This window comes from Solanum dulcamara, chromosome 3 (genome assembly GCF_947179165.1).
Source record: "Solanum dulcamara chromosome 3, daSolDulc1.2, whole genome shotgun sequence".
NCBI lineage: Eukaryota > Viridiplantae > Streptophyta > Magnoliopsida > Solanales > Solanaceae > Solanum > Solanum dulcamara.
The window spans coordinates 7,743,567-7,768,742 of NC_077239.1; the positions used below are offsets into that span (position 1 = coordinate 7,743,567).

Genomic DNA, 25,176 nt, shown 5'->3' on the forward strand with positions numbered 1-25,176 from the left:
TACACGATACATACTTTCTGACACATATATACTGATACATCAGTTCTGGTACATGATACATACTTTCTGATACATATTTTCTGATACATATATATTGTTACATCAGTTCTGATACATCATTTCTGTAATTGATACATACTTTCTGATACATATATCTGAAATTTATTTCTTGTTGGCTGATGATTCATCAGTTATGTATAACATGTGCTAATTAAATAATGAAACTTCAATTATGATACATAAGTTCTACATTTGATACATAAGTTCTGATACATATATGTAAAGATTATTTTCCTTCAGGCTGATGATTAATCAGTTATGCATAACATGTTCTAAATATATACTGATACATCAGTGTAGATACATTAGTTGTGTAGATGATACATAAGTACTAATAGATATATGTGAAGTTTATTTATATCAGTTTGTTGCTTCGTCATTCAGGTATAGCCTGTGCTCATTATACACTGATATATCAATTCGGATACATCAAATGTGTAGTTGATACATAAGTACTGATACATATAAACATAACATGTTTAAAATACATATTGATACATCAGTTCTGATACATCATTTCTGTAATTGATACGTACTTTCTGATACATATATGTGAAATTTATTTCTTGCTGGCTGTTGATTCATCTGGTATGTATATCCTGTGATAATTATTACCCTTTTACATCAGTTCTGATACATAGTTGTGTATGTGAGGAAGCAGTACTGATACATATATTTGAAATATAATTCCTGCAGATTGTTGCTTCATCAGAGTATCTTTATTCTGTTTACGAATTAGATATAAGATACATTGTGTGTCTAGAGAGAAAAACATGCACTTGTGGTAGATTTCAACTAGACGAGATACCATGTCCACATGCAATTGCAGTGTTGAAGAGCAAGAACATTACTGACCTGCACCCATATTGTTCTGATTACTACAAACTAGAGGCGTTGGCAAATACTTATGAATTACCAATGGTTCCAATGCCAGATAAGAAAGACTGGACTGCTCCGAAGAAAATTTTGGAAGAAATTGTCTTGCCACCAATATACAAAAGGATGTCAGGAAGACCAAAGAAAGGAAGAAAAAAGTTCGCTAGTGAGAAGATAACAAGTAACACAAATTCTTGTGGACGTTGTGGCCACGAAGGCCACAACAGAAAGACTTGTAATTTCATTCCTAAATAGATATGATGTTTGTGGTATCTCGGTATACATTCTAATTGAATCATATAATAACATCTATTATTAAATTTTATATTTGAGTTTGACACGTGACATAAATATAAAAATCTTTTTTCAGTTGATATGTATCAAGATTAGAACATTTTATTGCTACAATTTTTTTAAAAATAAAATACAGGACGTCCATCGGTTCGCCTTGACTTGGATTAATGAAATCTCACATGGTTTATTTTTTGGATCGTTATTTTCCCAAACATAAACATTCTTGTCTTTTCGACAACCATAATTACACAAGAGTTGTTGGTGATACATAAGATCTTATTTGATATAGGTTGTAGATTATCATATGTAGTAAATCTTGATAAATGCGAATCTGATACATAAGCAAGATGTATCATATACGTTAAATCTTGAGACATAGAATTCTTATGCAAAAAATTAATGTATCAAAATCATTAAATATTGAGAAATGAGAATCTGATACATGTGCATGATGTATCATAATAAAAAAAACTTGAATCATGTATCAGAATTCACAAAATGTGACACTTATGAATATTATACTCGATACAAGTTTGATACAGTAGAATATAAAACATAAACTTTGATTTTATATTCTATTTTGACACCAGGGAAAAACATAGTAAATCTGATGTATGGAAATATTAAAACATATAAAATCTGATACATTATAGTTTATGTATCAGATACATTGAAAGAATTAAAATCACCTAAAATGTTTACTATCAAAAAAAAAATTATTGGACATCAATCAGTTCTCCTTGGTTTGGAGATATGTCTCTCCTAGATTTTTTTGGATCATCGTTATCGCTAACATAACCATCAATGGCCTTCTGACAACCATATCTCCATAAGAGTGCGACATATCTTGAACGGAAGAATTCAACATTTAGTCCGGTATTTGAAATAGAAATTCCATCACTAAGATATTCAGCAAACATGGCCAGGAAAACTCCACAATCCCTGCAAAGAAAGGAATACACGAATTTAAAAAAAAGTAAAATTGACATATGAATGATTTAGGTATACATAGCCGATGTTAATACTCACAAGCTGTCACTTCCCTGTTGCGCAATTCCTTCAACATACTCAACTGCAAATGGGTGATGTGGTTCAAGCATGTTACCAGTTGATTTGTCCTTGTATGAATCAAGAGACGACCAATCAGTACGTTCGTTGTTGTCAAAGAAACCACTGTCTTGCAGGTATGTTGGTAGCATTGCTGCTATCTTTTGGATCTCTTGGGAAGGGTTGCTACTTCTTCGTCTAGGCGATGAATCATACACACGTATCAACCTCTCTTTCAACACAGCTATCGCAAGAACCCAATGAAAATCTCTATCGCAGTTTACTGGAATGTATACCTCATCTACCAAATGCCAGGGCAAACCGGCTGGTATTGAGAAACCTCTTATTATGTTCTTCACGGATCTCTCATGATGAGCTGTAACAGTGGCCCTTGCCATATCTTCTTGTGTAGACATGTTAGGTAGAAGGTGATAGTAGCATGTGTGTGCATATTCGATGTAATTTTTGAAAATGAAGTTTGTCGTTGTGTATCGATACTGATTGCTCAACTGCATCTTCGATTTCTTCCGAAGGTAGTAAAATATTACATCGATGTGCTGCACATTTTAAGAAAGTATTAGTTATATAACAACTAGCATGAGGGCTATCAGATTATGTATGTATCAGATACATTTATCTATCTATGTATCAGATACATTAATATGTATGTATCAGGTAGTTAGTATGAGTTGTATCATATTATTTATGATGAAATTTTTACCTCATCATTCCAGCATCTGTTCGGCTGTGACATTAGGTAGAACCAGTTCTTATCTTTAGGAAATGCCACAACAAAGTCCATTTTATCAAAGCCGAATGAAGAGCACTTAGATCTGTAATGATCCTCCTTCGAATTCCTGAATGGAAGCTTGTAGTTTAATAACATAACAAATATAATACACGACTTGTATGGGTATAAGTTGAATATATCATACTTACTGGTTGACATGTGATTTTAGAAGTCCTTTATCTCTCCATTGAGAGTAGTCTGTGACAAGCTCGGATGGGGGATGATAGCATATACCAAAATCTTCAAAAGGGTGTGTCTGATGCATAACATCTGACAAATTTTTCTTTCCCTTTTCACTCGACCCAAAGTTTGAAAGATACGGCGACTGTAAGATCTTCGAAGGAATCCTGCTTCTTCGAAATAGTGTCTTCACATCGTCAGACAATACATTACCTTTTGATGGAAGAGTGGTTGGTAGCTGGCTATCGCGTAATAGATATTCATCCTGAACTTGCTCATGACTAACAGCTGTCAATGGCATGGCTGGTAATGGAAGTCCGTATATTAGAGCATCTATCACATCCAGAGTTTCGGTCGAAAATGGTGCTGAAGTATTGGATTCTGATGTGCTTGGTTTGATTTTTTCTTTTTCAATCTCCTCAACTTGCTCTTCTACTTTGTCAGTTTTATCATCGGCTACTCTTCCATCTTTCTTTCCAGTGTTCTACACGTAATGTATAACGTCATTAAAAAAATTAATAATGTTGACTTTATCTCAGTAATGTATCTAATACATTACCTGTAATGTATCAGAATCAGCAATAAGCTGATCAGTATCTGCTCTTTGTGGTTCCATTTGGTGTGCTGATACATCCTTCAATTGTGGTGTAAAATTTAATGTTTTCAGTTCCTACAAATGTTAAAAAAACAATTACTTAATAAAAAACTATGGATATAATATATTATCTTAAAAAACCAATTACTTAATAAAAATTGTGCAGATATCATACATCATCTAATACAATATTATGTTGTGATACATCATCCACCTTTTGTATCTTGACGGATGGTTCATCTTCCTGAAAACATAATAACATTTACTTATGATATATATGTACTAAATGTCTAGATATATATATATATATATATATATATATATTTAAAGAGGTTGAGCTTATACAAAATATATATATAGAATCAAATTGTTCATCAATTTGTTTCTGATACATTACCTTTAATGTATCAGAATAAACTTGCTGATCAAATAATTCAGGAACATCTGCTGAAATGCTTTGTTCCGATATATTGTCCACCTGATTTATCATGGTGGATGGTTCAGGTCCCTGAAAATATAATAACATTTACATTTGATACATAACAATGAAAAGTATCCAGAAGTTTAAAAGCATAAATATCAAATATTACATGATGTATGTACCTTAATATCTTCCTGGACATTAGATTTGTCATTTTTTGGGGGTGGGTCAGATTTATTTGCAAAATTGTGCACCTCCAAACCAGTAGGTGCTTCTTGTTGTTCAACCACATAGAATGATTGATCAAAATCATCTTTTTTATCTTGAGATGATGTGCCAGTCATTCGGTTCGCCATACTGTCGATGGCTTTCAAAAGATCAATGTGATTTGAATCCATTTTATTCTCCAAACGCTTGAACTTCCGGTCAACCTTGATACATGTGTATGAAAAATTAGAATGTATCACCTAATTAAAAGTATATTGTATGTGATACATCTTAAAGTAATAACTTACGTATCTCTTTAGAGACTTCTTTATGGACTTCTTCAGTGCTTTGAATTGCATATGAATAATTTGATCCGAATGACCGGAAGATTCACCTCCTACAGCTGACTTCGCCCCTGGTACATTTTCAGGAGAAACAGGCTTTTCTGATTCCTTTGGTGACTTCGCCCCTGGTTCATTGTCAGGAGAAACAGTCTTTTCTGATTCATTTGGTGGTATAAAATCCTTGTGCATGTTGGCTGTTTCTACTTGAATTGGCTTTTTAGCAGGGGAAGTCTTCATTCTCTTGGAAGGAGGTGGAGAAGATGTATCAGCGACATCCCTGGATCTCTTTAATAATTCAGTGGGTGGTGTTGTTGAAAAGTCCTCAAATCCAGGGACTTCATGAGGTTTTCTAAAATTGACCTTGGCAGCCGATGTTGAAGCTTCAGGTTTCTGTTGGCTGTCATGAACGACAATAGATTCCATTTCATGTTGAGATTGGACAATGTTGGAGCATGGATACTGCAAAAAATATTGATTGATTGTTAGAAAACAATTGAATAATTGATACATGTTAATGCTGATACATAAACATGATGTATCAGAAACATTAATCCTTCATACATGCTAAACTGATAGAAAAACAACATTATCTGATACATACATGCAGATGTATCATGAGATGTAATTCTTGATACATAAGATAGAGTTTTCATGAGCTGTAAATACTGATAAATGAGTTTTTAATACATACAATTATATGTATCAGAAAGGTTATATAAAGTATATGTATCAGATACATTATATCTTGATACATTTATATCCTAATACATAAATATATGAGCTGATACATCTACTTTATGAATCAAATTATACTGTATCAAGGTCATGAATATATAATGTATCTTAGATTTTATGTATAATGAATCAGTGCATAAACGAATAATATTCAAAGCATGTACCTCACTGAAGATGGTAGACATGAAGGTCTCAAATTTTGGCTTCACGGCGACAACACGCCAGTTAAGAATTCTGGAAATTTTATTACCCACTCTTACAGCAATTTCAGAGGGAACTTGAGATGCACATTCATATATCCAAACATTCAGAGCGTATGGCATGCCGCCTAGACGATACATTTGTTTGGCATTTGAAAACTCCTGACGCATTTCTTTTATTAATTTTGAATATGCTATTTTTCCCCATGGATATTGCTCATAACTACCATCTTCTACCATTTTAAAATCATCAACTGATATAGGTGCATCACCTAGTTGAGAAAAAACAAAAGTATGGATGAAATAGAGAATGGCCATCTGAACAGCATCTTCGTTTGTTTTCCATCCTCCAACCAGAAAACGCTCAATGAAATGAGCTTTGTTGACCCCATTTTTGGCACCAGGAAAATATAAAGATAATAATCTACTTGTTTGATCATCAGAATACTTGAAGTCATTCATATTACTGGTACATCGCAAACCAGTAATTATAGCAAAATCATTTATTGTAAATCGCAGTATACTTCTCTCAAGTTATGATACATCTTTGTTGAACCTGGATGGATGGAATACTTAGAATTATGGGCTTCTTTCATGATTCTCTTCCTAATACCATCAACACTTGGAACACATAATCTTTCTTGATATCTCAACACTCCATCTCCCCCTTTGGTAAAAGCCATTACCTTCTGCTTGTGAACCTCATCCTTCAGTTGAAGAAGAATGGGATCCTGATCTTGCTTTTCTTTCACCTCTGCAACTAGAGATGATTCAGCTCCATTTCGTACTATTGTACCACCCTCACTAGAGTCAATAAGTTGAACTCCTAAACGCGCAAGTCTATGCACTTCCTTTGCCAACTCCTTCTTTTCCTCTTCCACATGAGTTGTACTCCCCATAGATAACCTGCTAAGAGCATCAGCAACTACATTTGCTTTACCTGGGTGGTAGAGAATGCTCATGTCATAATCCTTGAGCAACTCTAGCCATCTCCTTTGCCTCAAATTCAGCTCCTTCTGGCTGAATACATACTGTAAGCTCTTATGGTCTGTGAACACATCCACATGTACACCATAAAGATAGTGACGCCAAATCTTAAGAGCAAATACCACAGCTGCCAACTCAAGGTCATGAGTGGGGTAGTTCCTCTCATGAGTCTTAAGCTGCCTGGAGGCATAGGCAATGACCTTACCTTTCTGCATCAATACACATCCCAACCCAACTCTTGAAGCATCATAATAGATTACAAAACCATCTGTTCCTTCGGGTAGGGATAGTACTAGAGCAGTAGTCAATCTAGCTTTCAACTCTTGAAAACTTTTCTCACAAGCATCAGACCATTGAAACTTAGCCTTCTTCTGAGTCAGCTTAGTCAATGGTGAGGATATGGATGAAAATCCCTCAACAAACCTCCTGTAGTAACCAGCCAAACCTAAGAAACTCCTTATATCGGTTGAAGAGGTGGGTCGGGGCCAGTTCTTAACTGCCTCAATCTTTTGAGTATCAACTTGGATTCCATCCCCAGATATAATATGACCTAGGAATGCTCCAGACTCAAGCCAAAACTCACATTTTGAAAACTTAGCATACAACTCCTCCTCCTTAAGAGTTTGAAGGACAATCATAAGGTGATTAGCATGCTCACTCTTACTTCTAGAGTAGACCAAAATATCATCGATGAAGAAAATTACAAACGTATCTAGGTATGGCTTGAATACTCGGTTCATGAGGTCCATAAAAGCTGCTGGAGCATTTGTCAATCCAAAGGACATAACAAGAAACTCAAAATGACCATAGCGGGTTCGAAAAGCCGTCTTCGGGATATCACATTCTCTCACTTTCAACTGGTGATAGCCTGATCTGAGGTCTATCTTAGAGAAGCATGTGGCACCCTGAAGTTGGTCAAATAAATCTTCTATTCTGGGGAGAGGGTACTTGTTTTTAATGGTGACCTTGTTTAGTTGTCGGTAATCAATGCACATTCTAAGGGACCCATCTTTCTTTCGTACGAATAGGACAGGAGCGCCCTAGGGTGAGACACTTGGCCTAATAAACCCCTTATCTAGGAGGTCTTTCAGTTGTTCTTTCAACTCTTTCAACTCAGCAGGAGCCATCCTATAAGGAGGAATGGAGATAGGTTGTGTATCAGGAAGGACATCAATACCAAAGTCTATCTCTCTATCAGAAGGGATTCCAGGTAGATCCTCAGGAAAGACTTCAAGAAACTCATTCACAATGGGAACTGACTCAAGAGATGGAGTCTGATCATTAATATTTTTGACTCGGACTATATGATATATATATCCCTTAGAGATTAATTTTTTTGGCCTTAAGGTAGGAAATAAATTTACCCCTAGGCACTACAGAATTCCTCTTCCACTCTAAGATAGGCTCGTTTGGAAATTGAAACTTGACAATTCGGGTCCTACAATCAACTGAAGCATAACAAGAATAAAGCCAGTCCATACCAAGAATCACATCAAAATCAACCATGTCCAACTCAACTAAGTCATCCATGGTATCCCTATGATAGATTAACACAGTACAATTTCTATAGACCCTCTCAGCTAAGATAGAATCACCAACAGGAGTAGACACACTGAAAGGCTCAAGAAGACACTCAGGAAGGATCTCAAATTTACTAGCCAAGTAAGGAGTCACAAAAGATAATGTAGCACTCGGATCAAGTAATGCATACACATCAAAAGAAAGGACTCGGAGCATACCAGTAACAACATCGGGTGTATTTTCTTGGTCTTGGCGACTACCCATAGCATACAGACGGTTGGTTCCCCCACCTGCACTTGAAGCTGCACCTCTATGATTACCTCTATTCTGTGGAGCTGCAGAAGAAAACTGAGCTCTACTACTTCCATCTCCCTGCCTCTTTGAAGGACACTCATTCTGGAAGTGACCTGTCTTTCCACATCCGTAGCAAGCATTGGTGTCCACACGACACTCTCCCAAATAGAGCCTCCCACATCTAGCACATGGTGGTTTTCCTCTAGAACCTTGAGCCATACTTAATTGGGACTGAGAACCTTGAGATCGAAAGTTTTGGTGACTTAGAGATCTTTGATCATACCTGGTATTAGGTGTAAAAGCATTTGTTGGGGAAGGTACATAATTGGAAGACTTTTTTTGAAAGAAAGACTTGTTACCCTTCCCTTGCTTCTGCTCATTCTCATGCCCAACAGACTTAGCCTTCTTGCTTAGGTGTTCCTCTCGGTCCTTTTTCTTGTCATCCTCAACCTGCTGAGCATATACCATCAATCTAGAAAAATCCATGTCAGAAATCATTAGCATTGCCTTGCATTCTTTCTTTACATGTTTGCCTAGGCCAGAGACAAACTTTCTCATCTTAGACCTCATATGAGGAATCATTTCTGGGGCATATTTGGACAATTGAATAAACTTCAAACTATACTCTTTCACAATCATACTCTCTTGCTTGAGGTTCACAAACTCCTCAATTTTTGCTTCACGTAGCTCTTGGGGAAAGAAGTTATCAAGAAATGCTCTTTCAAACTCATCCCAAAGAGCAGGCTCTGCATCCTCACCTCTACTTTCTTCCCACTGGTTATACCAGACATTTGCCACATCCTTAAGTTGATAAGAAACCAACTCAACCCCCTCAATCTCTGTAGCATGCATCGCTTTTAGTATCTTTCACATCTCATCAATGAAATTTTGGTGGTCTTCATCAATGTTGGAACCCGTGAAAACCGGCGGATTCATTCTCAGAAAATCTCTGATCCTTGTGGCAGCAGACGGCTCTTGATAACTAGAGCTAGGAGTTGGTGAACTTTGGCTACTATTTCGAGCAGCCACCAACTGGGTGAGCATAGCAATCGCTCCTCGAAAATCTTCTTCAGAAGTAGGAGTGGTCTGAACAGTAGGTACTTGGGGTACCTCAGTAGACCTTGCAGGTCGTTCCCTAGTTCTCCGTGGAGGCATCACTGACTGTGGAACCTCAGTGCTGGCAGCATTTCTCTGACTAGCTGAACGTTTAGGAGGCATGTCTAAAACGTATAAACGCACGAATTAGAAAAAAAGCTTTTATAGAGTTAAACTCTATCGCACGAACTTAGATTGTGAAAGAAGTGAAATAATTCCTAATGTCCTATAGCTTCCTGATTATAAGTGTGGTGCACGACACACCCATAAACAAGACTCTACTACACACGGCTTCATAGACACCCTAGGACTCTTGAACTCTGTGCTCTGATACCAAGTTTGTCACGCCCCGAGAGGGTACCCTAGGCGTGGCCGGCACTCAGAAACCATTTCTGGCTTCTGAGAGAACCACTTGGTCTCATTTCTTATTTATTCATCAGTGGAAGACTTAAGAATACTAATGTGGGCTAGTCATAATCAAAGGAAAAATAGATAATTTTTATAAGAAGTAGTTTCTAAGGAGAACTACTCCGATTACATCATCAGACTCTGTCTATGAAGCCTCTAATACTCTTAGATGGTGCCAATGACATGTCCATGGCTACCTTAAAAGAAACATCACACTCAACAATAATAAAAGGATAAGGAGTTTCTTCGAATACAAGAAGGACTCACCAAATAGCTGAAAAGAAATTATCTTCAACGATGCATCTGTTGAGGATCTCTAACACCTATATCTGCATCATAAAACGATGCAGGTCGAATGACGTCAGTACGTGGAATGTACGAGTATGTAAAATGGTAGGAAGGTAAGAACAGATATCAAGAAACTCCTCTCAAGAAAACTCAGCTCAGAACTCAACATCATCTCAACATGAATATGTAATGCAAGTTTAAAATATAATAATAAAAATAATAGTAATAAGCAATGCTTACTCAGTTGGGAGTTTCTCTAACCGACAACCATCACTTATGAGCTAGCGATGATACAACGAAGTGATATCGTTGCCACATCCATCCAATACCTTGCCAGGGTAAAGGACATCACCATCTTGGATCCACTCATCAAAGTCCTCTTTTTGGGACTTAAGAGGCATAGCCTCCATCCTACGCTGGCTACGTAGTTCTGGGGTTTGAGTTAATTAAACTCTTACCCAACTCGGTGCTCAATACTACTCCCAAAATATGTGCTCATATTAAACTCATCATCTAGTCTCATTAGACTTTAATTTAAATCATCAAACTCATCTCATTTCATGTTCATCAATCATTATACTTCCAAAAAAAACATCATTTACATCTCATCAAAACTTGCTCAAAATATCATTTGCTCAAATTCATTCAAACTCAACTCTTATGCTCTTTTAAAACTCAATAAAATACATATATAGTATTAATTCATATAACTTTCTTTTTATCAATGAAAATAATAAAAAGCCAACATCTTTACTCAAAACATATGTAAAAATATTCATGAACATCAAATCAATTAGGATTCATGGAAAAGTAGCCATGAACAATAATTCCAATAATAAGAGAGATAACAATAATAATAATATTAATTCATAAATATATCAAACTCAATAGAAGAAGAATTAATTCATCTAGAATTCAAGATTTGGATAAAACTCAACTATAACTCAATTATAATAAATTTAAATATTGGGCGCATGGACGAACTCAATCCAATGCTATGAAAGCCTTACATACCTTAAATCCGAAGGTTTACTCCGAATTTGAACACTCTTGGACCCCTAGGCTTTTCTTCTCGCCGGAGCATTTTGTGTACTACCCGGAGTATAAGAATAATCGGAGTAGTATTTTTATACTACTAAAACTAAAACTATATTTGAGAAGAAGTATATAGAGAGAAGAAATGCTTAAGAAAGCTTGATGAATAAAATGAGGAAATAAGATGGGTATTTATAGGTGGGAAAGAGGGACCTAACAATAAATAAAATAATTATAAAGAAAAATCTGAAAATTTAATGGAATATATTGATGTCATGGATGATGTTAAATGAAGGACAATTTATGTCATGCATGATGTCAAATGTATCTAGATGTTTCCATGGTAGGTAAGATGAGTTCTTTTTAACAGAATACTCTTTTTCGAAGCTATGTTTGAATAAGATAAACTCCTTATTAGGATTTGGTTTCTTCATAAGAATTGTAGATATGGAAGTCTAGTTTCATATCGTTCAAGAATCAACCAATTTGGAGCAACCTACAGTGAGATATGAATTTTCTTCTATCAACACTCAATTCCGTCACAGCACTATATCTTGCAAAGATTAATTTATTTGACCTACTTATACTCCGAATTTGAAGTTATGTTATTCATGAAAGTTGTAGGTAAGGATGTTGTGATTACCAAAAAATTTGAATCACCTAATTTGGACCAACCTATGAAAAGTTATGCCCAAAATACAGAGGCTGTATTATTTTCGTCGAGAATTGAAATACCGACATACAACATTTTAGGGGTTGTTACACAAAAATAGAAAGATTTACAGAAGAAAGCAAATGATAAAAATTTAGAAGATTTTTCAAAGATTTTCAGAAGAAATCAAAATATACAAATTTTAGGAGAAATCAGATTGAATGAGGATGAATTAAAATTCCATATAAGGAAAGATTGATACAGTACCTTATTTGGAACCTTGAAATTGATTAACAGTTGAAGAGTAACTAATTAACTAGAGCAAATTAGGACAAGAATGAAGGAATAGGGCGGATGTAACAGTTGAAGAGTAACTAATTAACATGTAGTGTTTTAAGCCTTGAAAAATTGGTGTATTTTAATTGGTGAATTTGCTATAAAATGATAATTGTTGCTACACTTGGTAATATTTCAAAATTGTATTTATATATGGTAGATTCGTGTTTTAAAAAACGTTTTTGGGGCGAGCCCTGGGGCGGGGCGTATCAAATACGCTCTGGGGCGCAAATTGAAGGCGTAGATCCATAGGGCGTTAGTCCTAGAATTTGGGGCGTAAGCCCTAGGCATAAAACGTAAGTCCTAGGCGTAAAAACGTAAGCCCCGAGTGTTAATTATTCTTTTTTTTGGGGGGGGGGGGTTAATTTATTTTTGCTTTAAATCATATTTTTTTTTATTATTGGTGTAATGATATTTATATTTTATGTTATCATATTTTTCAGGTTTTAGTGATTTATTCTAAAATGTATAAATTAACTCGTATAGAAAATGATATTGCTATAAATAATATTTTACATAATCATGTTTCATAGCACTATGTTCCTGAGATAACTTTATTCATTTTTTGTCATTACTCTTGCACTTTTTATCCTTTTTTTTCTTTAAAATATATAAACAATAATCAATGGAAATATTAATTGAGAGTGAGAAGAACTAGTAAATGTGAAGATGAATGATAATTTTATCTTAAAGATTATTTTGGCTATTATCATAATAGTAATTATGATACTTTTTTTCTATATTATTAATTATGAATACCTTTCTCAAATAATAATTATGATATATTTTTTCTATATTATTGGATATTTGTTAAAATTTATTTGTAAAATCATTGAAAGTTTTACTTTTACTTATTTTCTAAGTAATAAAATTATAGAATTGAATATACATGAATGGTACGCTCCGTAGATCCATGGGACTTACGCTCCATATTTCGGGGCTTACGCCTCACCCCGTACTGCATAAAACGTCTCGTCTTACGCCCCCGCTTTTTAAAACCCTGTGGTACATATAGCAGTTGTGTTTGCTTGCTTAGATATTTTTTTTCTAAATTGATTGATCCTACTCTCAAGAATAAGGAATCTTCTCAGTTAATTGCTTCCTTGACTTCAGTGATTTGATTGCCTTATTTTATTTTAGATTTGAATACTTTATTTTATTTTATTGATTGAGGTGATGGTCTAAAGGTGAAAAATGAATGTATATATTGTGTATCTCACTATATATCTGGTCTGTGTTTAGTGTATATCTGACGGATTTTTACTACATATCCTATATATTATCATATATTCAGTGACATACACATGACATACAATGACATAAAAGTTTGTATATTATTGTATGATGTTTGTATGACATGTATATATATTGAAAATTTTGTGTATGTTAATATATATCAATGTTTGTCATGTGTATGTCAATTGTATATATTGACATACAATAGTATAAAATAAGGCGGAATTCATCGGTGGCCCCCTAAAGTTGGCACCAACTTTCATTTAGACACCTCAACTAAGCTTTGTTCATTTTAGACACCTCAAGTAAGGTTCTGATGTGTCATTTTAACACTTTGTGCTGACTTGGCACATTGCGTGTGCTGCACCCATTTTGAGCGCGTGAAGACCAATTTTTTTTTATAAAAAAATAAAAAAATTCTTGCTCTTCTTCTTCTACATTTTCTAAATGTTTTCCTCCATAACTTTGGACCTTGATTTTGTAATCTCATTGTCATTGTCTAGATCTAGTTCTTGTTTTTCTTCTATTGTTAATTAGTAATTGATTTTTTAAAAGTAAAGTAGAAAAAATTATATCTTTGTAAAATAAAATTTTCAAAATAGTTTCTTTAGATAGTGTTTCTTGAGAAGACAATATGGGTGGGGAAGGAGTTGGGGTTGGGGTGGGTGGAGGTGGAGAAGACGACAACGACTGGGTGGGGTGGGTGAAGAAGACAACTAGGTGGGGGTGATTTTTTTTTTTCGAAAATCACTTTTTTTTAGAAGATGAATTTCTTCTTTTTTTTAATTATTATTTGGGTAAAAAATGACATATGTCATCAAATCAATGGCCACTTTTTTTTCTACTCAAAAGTCATTATTTTAAAATTATTTTTAATATATATGTCACGTGTCTTCATTTAATTGGTCACTTTGACACATAATCGACAAGTGTATTACACACACTTTAGATATTTGGGTGATTGTAAAAAAAGTGTCAAAATGACACATCGAAACCTTACTTGAGGTGTCTAAAATGAACAAAACTTAGTTAAAGTGTCTAAGTGAAAGTTGATGCCAACTTTAGGGGGTCACCGATGGGTTCAATAATCATTTGTGGAAGTCATGGGATAGAACTCTCGAAATAAAAGCAAATATAATCATTTGATTTTTCGGTGAAAATTTTGAAAATTTTTAACGAAGAAATTGCAGTTGGGTCACAATAACCATTTCTATTTATATTTTTTGTCCTTTTTTTTTTACATTTTTAATTCACTTTAATACATAATCTACTCAATAAATGGATTAACAAAATACTCATAAAATAACTATTGTAATTAAGCTCACGTAGCAATAACCAAGTATGATTTTTATGACCTCTCTTAATTCATCATTAAATAGTCAAAAATGAAAGAACATTATTGTGAGAAAATGTCAAGTTTTTTCAACTTATAGCCTTCACACAAAAAAACTAATGTTAAAATTAATTCTTACCATTTATAATAAAAAACTTTTTTGTTTCTAAATAATTTCTTTTAGTTACAGCATAATTCTGCATTACTTAATTATGGAATTGTAAAGGTTTTTGCAGTGTTAAAATTTTGAACAAAACTATATAAACAAAATACAATATGCTCCAGTGGTGTAATCAGCTTAATTCTCAAGTGGAGCATCGACCTTTTACTCCTAAAGAAGATGATACTATTATCAAAGCTCATGCCAAATTTGGTAACCAATGGGCTATGATAGCTCATTTGTTATCAGGTCGAATCAATAACGCGATAAGAAATCATTGAAATTCCACCGTGAAACGCAAGCGCCCTTCTATGTCAGAAGATTTGACATTCAAAAATCTGCAACCGCCATTGAAGAGGTCGTTCAGTATCGGGGCGGGTACAAATTCAGGTAGTCCATATGAATCTAATTTGAGCAATTTTGGTTTTTTTAGGTTCCCTAAGGGTGATTGAGCTTTTCCTACATTTCTTCTAAATATAGATAGATTTTGCTTTTTTTTCTTCTACATTTCTATAAAAGTCTAATGAGATACTATAAAAACATCAACTAAAGTTTAAAGAAAATAATAATTATGATCTCTTTAAATTTTCTCCTCCTTATTCAATAGTTACTCAATCTTTGCTAACGCTAATGTTGTTAACAATAACATTCATTATTGCTTGTGTGTTCATTGATATCCTTTCATTCTCAAATTCTGACATATAATTTTTAACTTCTTTTTCGTATCATATCTTGTTATAAAACCATCAAAACTTCTGGACTCAATAACTGTTTCTCCATACTTGAAATACCAAAATTGCAATTCTAATTTGTTAAAATTTGGGGCATAAAAATCGATGGATTGGGTTTAGATGTCAATACAGGTGCCAGTTCAACTATTTGTTCAATTCGGTTCACCCGATTTGAATTCTAGCTAGATCTGTATTCGAGTAGAGAGAGACTCAGAGATGTTGATGGATTAGGCAGTACTGGTGAAATTGCTAAAAGAGGTGAAATTCGACCCAATGAGGCAAAGGACGGATAAATACACAACTTGGGAAACCTAGAAACACCCAAGTGTATGGTTCAATGGTGAGGCAATGGACGGATAAAGACACAAAATTCGACCTGTTGAGGCCATTCGCCAATTTGAGTGTTTCTAGGTTCCCTAAGTTGTGTCTTTATCCGTCCATTGCCTCACCAGGTAGAATTTTGCCTCTTTCAGCAATTTCATCAGTAATGCCTAATCCATCAACATCTCTAAGTCTCTCTCTACCTAGATATAGATCTAGCGAGAATTTGAATTGGGTGAATCAAATCGAGCAAGTAGTTGAATTGGTACCTGTATCGACATCTAAACCCATTCCATTGAATTTTATGCCCCAAATTTTAACAAATTAGAATTGCAATTTTGGTCTTTCAAGTATGGAAAAAGAGTTATTGAGTCCAAAATTTTTAATGGTTTTGCAACGAAATATGGTACAAAAAGAAGTTAATAATTATATGTCAGAGTTTGAGAATTAAAGGGTTTCAATGAAAAAAGCAATAAGGAATGTTATTGTTAACAACATTAACGTTAGCAAAGATTGAGTAACTATTGAATAAGGAGGAGAAAATCTGAAGAGATCATAATTATTATTTTCTTTAAACTTTAGTTGGTGTTTTATAGTATCTCATTAGACTTTTGTAGGAATGTAGAAGAAAAAGAAAGCAAATACTATCTATATTCAGAAGAAATGTAGGGAAAGCTCAATCACCCTTAGGGAACCTAGAAAAACTAAAATTGCTCAAATTAGATTCATATGGACTACCTGAATTAGTACTCGCCCCGATACCGAACAATCTCTTCAACGGCGGTTAAGAATTTTTGAATGTCAAATCTTCTGTCATAAAGGGCACTTTCGTTTAAGAGTGAAATTTTAATTTTAAAAAATTGCGTTACTAATTCGACTTGATAACAAATGAGCTATCATAATCCATTAGTTGGCATGAGCTTTGATAATAGTATCATCTTCTTCATGAGTAAAATGTCGATGCTCCACTTGAGGATTAAGTTGATTACATCATCGGAGCTTACACGCTTTTCCACATCAACTCAGAATCAATTGGTCTATAAACGATCAGTTCTCTGCTCCATGTTCCTTGACTAACATCCGAAGGTGAAGCAAGAAGAAGAAAGGAAGCATAAATTGAAACTTTTGAAGAAGTTTTAGCCTAAATCTAGGTTAATTTTTTAGGTATAATTTTCAACTCAAACTCTTGCATGAAAGTTGTTATTTTTCTTCTTCTGTCCTCTCTGCCTTTTTGATTGAAATATTTGAATTTATATTTTTTTAAAATGACAATATTTACGAATATATTGATATTGGGAATTTTGCATAAAATTAGGAGAAGATAGAAAGGAAAGTATATGAAGTATTGAGAGAAAAAGAAAAATAAAACAAATAAAGAGGGATAAGAAAAATAGAGATATAACGAAAGAAAAAAAGGCTTCATATAATATCGCCAAAATCAAAGTTTAATTTCTAAATAATGATTCATTTATTTTGTTCCATATATAAACAATCTCCAGAAATTTATAAAGAATAACGATAAATTATTTAAATGGTAGGAGATGTTATTTCAAAAGGAGCAAAAAGAGAGAAAATATTTTAAATTCACTTTGAGGAAAAAAAAAGAAAATGATTTCTGAATTGAAAGAAAAATTCGAGAATAAAGGAAAGGCGCATGATTAACGTGTGAGGGAGAAGGAATAAAAATTAAAATAAAAAAGAAAGGCATAAAGAAAAAAGAATGTCGAAGATTTGAATTTGATTGTATCATTTCCTTTTTTGGTTTTCAGTTTTTTTATTTTTAGTTTATTTCATAAAACAATAATAACAATAAATCCAGTGAAATCCCTCTAGTGGGTATGAGGAGGGTAAAGTGTACACAGATTTTATCATTAACTTATAGAGATAGAGAGGTTATTTCCAAAAGATACTCGGCTCAAATGTATCAACTCCAAGTAAGAGAGAAAAATAATAGATATAGCCTAGAGGCTAAAACGAAGAGCAATGTGAATTCTACAAGATAAAAATAACAACAGTAGCAAAATAATGTGATAATAAAAAAGCAATAACAACACAACTATAATGGCACAACTAGACCTATGGCCAACCTTAAACCGTCACAAGGCAAGACAACATTCTACCCCCACTAGCCTTTTACCCTGATACGCAACCTCCACTCATTTCTATCTAAGGTTATGTCCTCGATGATATAAAGTTGTGGCATATCCTGTCTAATCACCTTTTTCCAATACTTTTTCGGTCTACCCCTACCCCTCCGCGTAACCCCTAAATTCAACTGTTCGCACCTCCTAACTGAGGCGTCGACACACCTCCTCTGCATATGGCCAAACTATCTCAACCTCGCTTCTCTCATCTTATCTGCTGCAGAGGCCACTCCCACCTTTTCTCGAATAATCTCGTTCCTAATCTTGTCACTCCTAGTATGTCTACACTTCCATCTCAACATCCTCATATCTGTAACACGCATGTTCTGAACATGTGAGTTCATGATTGGCCAGCACTCAACCCCATATAACAAAGACGGTCTAACCACCATTTTATAGAACTTACTTTTAAATTTAGGTGGTACTTTCTTATCACACAGGACTCTATAGGCAATCCTCTATTTCATCCATGCTTCCCTAATACGATGCGTGACATCATCATTGATGTCCCCACTATTTTGGATGAAGGATCCAAGATATTTAAAGTTTTCTTTCTTGGGGATATGTTGAGTGTCAAGCCTCACTTTCATTCCCTCTTCATCCATCGCAACACTGAATTTGCATTCCAAGTATTCTATTTTGGTCCTGCTCAATTTGAAACCTTTGGACTCCAGAATTTGCCTCCAAACCTCCAACCTATCATTAACTCTGTCCCGAGTCTCATCAATTAATACTATGTTATCAGCAAATAGCATACACCGTGAAACCTCCTACTGAATAGACCATATCAGCTCACCCATCACCAAGGCAAAAAGAAAGAGGATCAACACAGATCCCTGATGTCTCCCATCTTAACAGGAAAATGCTTTGAGTCACCTCCCATAGTTCTAACCCGAGTCTTGGCTTCATCATACATGTCTTTTGTCGCCCTAATATACACCATCGGGACACCTTTAACCTCCAGACACCTCCAGAGGACATTCCTCGAAACTTTGTCATAGGCCTTTCCAAGATCAATGAATACCATATGAAGATTTCTCTTTCTTTTCCTAATTTCTCCACCAGTCTCCGCATAAGATGGATTGCTTCAGTAGTCGACCGCCTCGACATGAATCCGAATTGATTCTCTGAAATTGAAACTCCTCTGCTTACCCTCATCTCCACCACTCTCTCACATATCTTTATAGTGTGTCTTATCAATTTGATACCCCTGTAATTATTAAAATTTTGGATATCACCCTTGTTCTTGTACAATGAAATCATTGTACTCTACCTCCATTCATCGAGCATCTTAGCTGTCTTCAAAATAACATTAAAAAACTTAGTCAATCACTTCATACTTGCCTTGTCAGTACTCTTTCAAAAGTCCATCGGAATCTCATAGAGATTGATCGCTCTCCCCTTCCTCATCCTACGAACAGGACGTCTAACCTCGTCAACCCTAAAATTCCTACAGTATCCAAAATCCCAAAGACTATGAGAATGCGCTAAATAACCCAGTACAATGCCTTTGTCCCCTTTTTCATCTAAGAGTTTGTGGAAGTAAGCTTGCCACCTTGCTTAATAGAGGTCTCATCTGCTCGCACCTCACTTTCCTCGTCCTTGATTCACCTTACTTGATCCAAGTCGCGAGCTTTTATGTCTCTCGCTTTGGCGAGCCTATACAATCTCTTATCCCCACCATTTCCCCGTAACTCGACATATAAGAGTTTAAAAGCTACCGTCTTAGCACTCGTGGCCGTCGACTTTGCTTCTATCTTGTAGATATCTTTAAGCCTACACTTCTCATACTCATCCACACACTCCAATCACTCCATATAGGCAACCTTCTTAGCTTTCACTTTGCCTTGAACTTCTCCATTCCACCACCAATTTCCTTGACGATCAGCAAAGATTCCTCTCGATACCCCTAGTACCTCGGTAACTGCTTTTCTAATGCAACCAATATTCATGTCCCACATGTTGTTCACATCCCCGTTATTACTCCAAGCCCTCGAATCAATGAACTTCTCCCCTATTTCCTGAGAAAGAGCAGGAGTCAGGCCCCCCATTTAATCATAGGTCAATCATAAAGGGTCTTCTTTCTCCTATCCTTCTTAATCTTCAAGTCCATCATCAAAGCCTATATTGGGTAGTAATATTTTTACTCGGAAAAACCTTGCAATTCTTACAAAGGTTTTTATAACCCTTCCGTAGGAGTAAGCAGTCTATCTGAGTTCTACCTACCGTGCTACGAAAGATAACCAAGTGATTTCCCCTCTTCCAAAAATACGAGTTAGCAATTACCAACTCAAAGGCTTTAGAAAAATCCAAGAGAGATGCCTCCACCACCATTCCTCTCCCCAAACTCAAAGTCTTCATGGACATCATCAAAACCACTAGAATTTGTATCGATATGACCATTTAAATCTCCACCAATGAAAATCTTTTCGGTGCTCGGTGTACCTCTTACTACCTCATCCAAATCCTCCCAAAATAGCATTTTGACTTCCTCATCCATGCCCACATGGGGCGCATATGCACTAACAACGTTCACAAAAAGTTTGCCGATAACTAGCTTAATAGTCATCATCTTATCACTGATCCTCTTAACTTCCATCACACACTCCCTAAGATCCATGTCAACTAGAATGCCTACTCCATTTCTATTTATTGAGCCTCCTGATTACCACAATTTAAACCCATCCATATTTCAATCTTTGGTACCTACTCATCTGGTCTCCTGAACACAAGTTATATTAATATTTCCCCTCTTAAGACTCTTCACTAGCTCTATAGATTTCTCTGTAAGTGGCCTTATGTTCCACGATCCTACTGTCAACTTAAGAAAATCCGTCCCCCTCTTACCACTATTTCCTCTTGCCTTCGACCCCAATCGAGGACATGACCCTAGTCCACCATCAACCTCTAAAGCCACTAAATATTATATAAACTACAAAATGATAAATTGAGAACAAATAAATTGAGAGAATACAGTAAATCAAGAAGATACAAGCACCGAGATAATAGTAAACGAATAATAGAATATAGAATAGAGACAACACACAATAATTAATAAGCAAATATACTAAATCAAGAACATTAATCAATAAGTGAAGAAAGAGGAAAGAAAATGAAAAACAATAATGGTAAGAAAGAAGGGGAAAAAATCAAGAACAATAAATGTAACAAAATAATCAAGAATAATAGGCTGTCACAACTAACTCAAACTGATCAAGAACCAATATTAGAAGGTGAACTGGTACACAAGAAATCAGTTAAGGAAAGGAAAGGAAAGATACAACCTGAAGCTAAAGACAGTCACCGGGAAGATGTCGACGTCAGCAGTTACGGCGCCGTGAGATCTGGACTGGAGAAAGATGTGGGAAAGATTCTAGCTCGGAACCCTAGATGTTGCCGGAATCTACTTGAAGCCGCCAGAAATTGATAGATCTAGTTCAGATCTTGACCGATCTGGACAGATCTATTTTGCTAAGAAACGAAAAGCTTCGTCGAAAAAATAAAGAAGAAGAAATGAAAGAAGAATTTTGCCGGAAAAACTTCACCGAAAAAAATAAAGAAGAAGAAGAGAAAGTAGCAAATCTGAAGAAAAAGAGAAAGATTTGAAAACTTACACATCGATTTCGCCGGAGAAAGTGACCGGTGGGGAGTACGGCAAAGGAAACACGACGGAGAGGAACTTTTCCCACAGCGTAGAAATGAAATTTCAAAATTACCAATTAGAGATCTCGCTGGTGACGTCGCCGGCAAAGAAGGAACTTGTGAAAGTAATACAAGTAGATGTCTTATTTTTCTGTAATTTATATTTGGAATTTATATTGAAGTTTGAATAATTCGAATTCAAGTGTTATTGTTCCATTTGATCTTCCTCAAAAGTTTGTAAGAAAAATGCTTGCGTAGATGTAAAGATATCAGTCAATTCACATTTTTCTAGCTCACACGGATTTTATAGAACACAACTAAGAAACAAAATAGAGGTAAACGTCAAAAAAGGCACAAATACATAAATATGCTCTTTAACTTGGATTCAACTGACATCTATGTTCTTCAATTTTGGGTGTGCATAAGTAGACACTTAAACTTGTATAAAACTGAATAAGTAGACACATGTGTCCTACATGACATAATACACGTAGGACGCCACGTAGGATACAAAATTGTCATGTAGGACGAAGGTATCTATTTGTTCAAGTTTTGAATAGTTAAAGTGTCAAAGTTAAAGGTCATAGTTGTCAGCTGAAGTCAAGTTAAAGATCATATTTATGTATTATGCCTAAAACAAATATTCAACGTATTTCGTAATATATCTTTTAAATAATTCACATTTATCAATTAACTCAAATATATATTGTTTAAGATTACTTTATTTTCATAAAAAATAGTGCATAATAAAGTTAAACATATGTTCATAACCACACGAAGCGTGGCTAAATTCACGAGTGTTGAAAGATGAGAAGATAAGAAGAAAGAGAAAAACAAGGAAAATCTCTATCCTAATGACATTATTATTATTCACTTGCTAACAAGCTATTTTCTTCCAATAGGATATATTCTTGAAGAGTGAAATCAATGGTTTAAAAATTACTAAATAAATCCTACCATCCTAAATTTAATTATAAACTATTTGCATGTGCTATAAAGGAAATAAATGTCAATTACTTTGTATGAACTTTTTAAAAATGATTCAAAAAGAAGATAATAATTCTCATTATTGATTCCAAATTCCTTAGTATTTTGAATGACAAATATTTTCCACTCTCTCTTGTAATCAATTAAATAACGTATATGAACTAGAAAAAAGAGAGTATAATTTACACAAATCACATAGTGTTAAGATCTAATTATATTTTATCTTTACCTTTTTCCTAATTACAAAAATCTCTTAAATTTGGTCACTTTCGGATATATCACTACCAATCCATTTACATAGTAACTTGATACGTTATCTTCCTTCTGTTACGCTAAAAAGGGGATAATAACGGAATATTAAATTAAAATCCCATATAACATGCAATCACGTATTTTAAACAGCTAACCAACTCCTCACAAAGTGTAACAACTTCTAAAAAATTCAACTTTCAAAATTGTTCTAGCAGATCATCGAGCATCCTTTCAATTTTGATTTAAAATTTTCAAAAAATTGGAAAAGATCAAGAAAAAAAATTAACTAGTTGCTCTATCAATATTGTATCATATACATAACTATGAATATTGAACTTGCTCTACTAAAAGTGATGCCTTGAATAAAGAAAGTTTGATAAAATATTGTTAATGAAGGAAAAGATAGAATGAAACTAATGAAATGACTATTTGTGAACAACTGTATGCAATGAACCTGTTACTTCATTGTGCAAATATGTGAACTATTCGTTGTGGACAGTGATTGTGGTTGTAATTGTGATATTGAATTGGGTGTCACGTTCTGACACATATATAGTTTGGGTATGAGTTCCATGAGAGAAGCATTGTGTGGCTATCATCTGTGTATTGATCTTCACTATATGGGTGATGATACAGAAACTGATCTGAATATAATTGAGCATGTCCATCCTGTGTAATTATTGATATAAAAGGACCGAAGGTCCAAGTGTTACCATGTTGATTGGTGTATTTGAGATTTATCCTCTGAAACTATATATTGCTCCGAAATGGTAAATTGATAATGTATTCTTGTATATGCCTATTCGGATTATGTTATGGGTGCTAAATACTTCAGCATCATAGGTATGAGGTCATGGGTAAATAAGTGGAGAGATGTTGATGTGTTGTTTAGTGGGATTAGTGACTTAGAGTCAGCTATTGATGGTGTCCTGTTGGTACATATGTTAAATGGGAGAATTGGAAATAATTCAAAGACTCTGTCTCTGGGCAGGCCTCCCTGGCGGGAGGAATCCAGTTGTGGCGAGGCCGCTAGAGTGGGATAGGTCCCGTCATGGCGGGCCAGTACAATTATGAGAGGAGTCTTAGTCCACCTAAATATGTATCTCTTTCAAATGAGATATTAATTATTCTAGGGCCAGGTGTTGGTGTGAAAGCTAAAGATAGTAAACTGGTTAGACAGAGTTAGTAGTGACACGTAGTTTGAAAATTTCTCTATGTGATAGAAGGGCTAGGCCTTGATCTGTATTAGAGTTGGCAGCGGACCAACTAGAAAAAATGTGAGTTAGGCTTGAACGACTTAAATGAGGTTAATGGGAATGATAAAAATTTGTGCATAAAGGTTTGGTGGTGTATTTCCTTAAGAGCTTGTTTCCTTCTTGTTGATCTCTTTATATTATGTGGTGGATATCGGGTTGACCGATGATGCCTACCAGTACATGTTGTTTGTACTGATACTACTCTTTCTATGTCACTTGGCATAGTCTAGTTGCAGGGTCAGTGATGTTTCATAGGTGAAGACGGAGATGAGTTTCCAACAGCTTCTACTCTTCCTTCCTTATGGTGGGATCTATGTCTTATTTTTTTAAAATTTATAAATTGTACTCTTAGATGCTCTTGTATCTATTTAGACTAGTATCTTTGGGGGTGTTAAAATATCCTTGTAATAAACCTTAGAATTTTAAAAATTCAATTATAGTGTATTCTTGACTTTTCAGGCTATTAATTTGATATTTGTTAAACTTTTGCATGATATTTCTGTAAGGGTTATCCTATCTAGGTGTTAGAGTAGGTTCCCGCACGGTTCGGTGGTTGGGTCATGACATTTTGTGTTTTATTTTCTTCTTATTTTTTCCTCTGTCTGTATTTCTAGTCTTATAAAGACCCCTTTATATAGTTGTGAGCTAGGGTTTTGAGGGTATTTTGGCCTTCAACTAATTTTAGAGGACCCTTGGGCTTGAAGAACATGAGTTGGGCTCGTCTTGTGAACTTAACTGACAGGCCCAAA

The 25,176-nt window shown here is 34.8% G+C and overlaps 1 protein-coding gene across 1 annotated transcript; it reads right to left on the reverse strand.

The window, feature by feature from the left end:
• Positions 1-1,946: 1,946 nt before the first annotated feature.
• On the reverse strand, positions 1,947-6,211 carry LOC129883419 (uncharacterized). The gene is made up of 10 exons (XM_055958096.1): positions 5,714-6,211; positions 4,872-5,273; positions 4,446-4,694; positions 4,240-4,350; positions 4,018-4,086; positions 3,807-3,917; positions 3,217-3,731; positions 2,999-3,134; positions 2,260-2,801; positions 1,947-2,172 (listed from the first exon to the last, which is right to left on the reverse strand). Exons 1-10 carry the CDS (start codon positions 6,209-6,211, stop codon positions 1,947-1,949), a joined length of 2,859 nt encoding a protein of 952 aa, XP_055814071.1.
• Positions 6,212-25,176: the final 18,965 nt, after the last annotated feature.

What these genes read in the sequence shown, in the direction of transcription:
- LOC129883419 (XM_055958096.1), bottom strand. Translation starts at nt 6,211, where the DNA reads ATGAATGACTTCAAGTATTCTGATGATCAAACAAGTAGATTATTATCT. An exon ending in TGTCTACCATCTTCAGTGAG is followed by an intron (nt 5,274 to 5,713) that starts GTACATGCTTTG and finishes TATTTTTTGCAG; the next exon opens with TATCCATGCTCCAACATTGT. An exon ending in CAACAGGGAAGTGACAGCTT is followed by an intron (nt 2,173 to 2,259) that starts GTGAGTATTAAC and finishes CTTTCTTTGCAG; the next exon opens with GGATTGTGGAGTTTTCCTGG.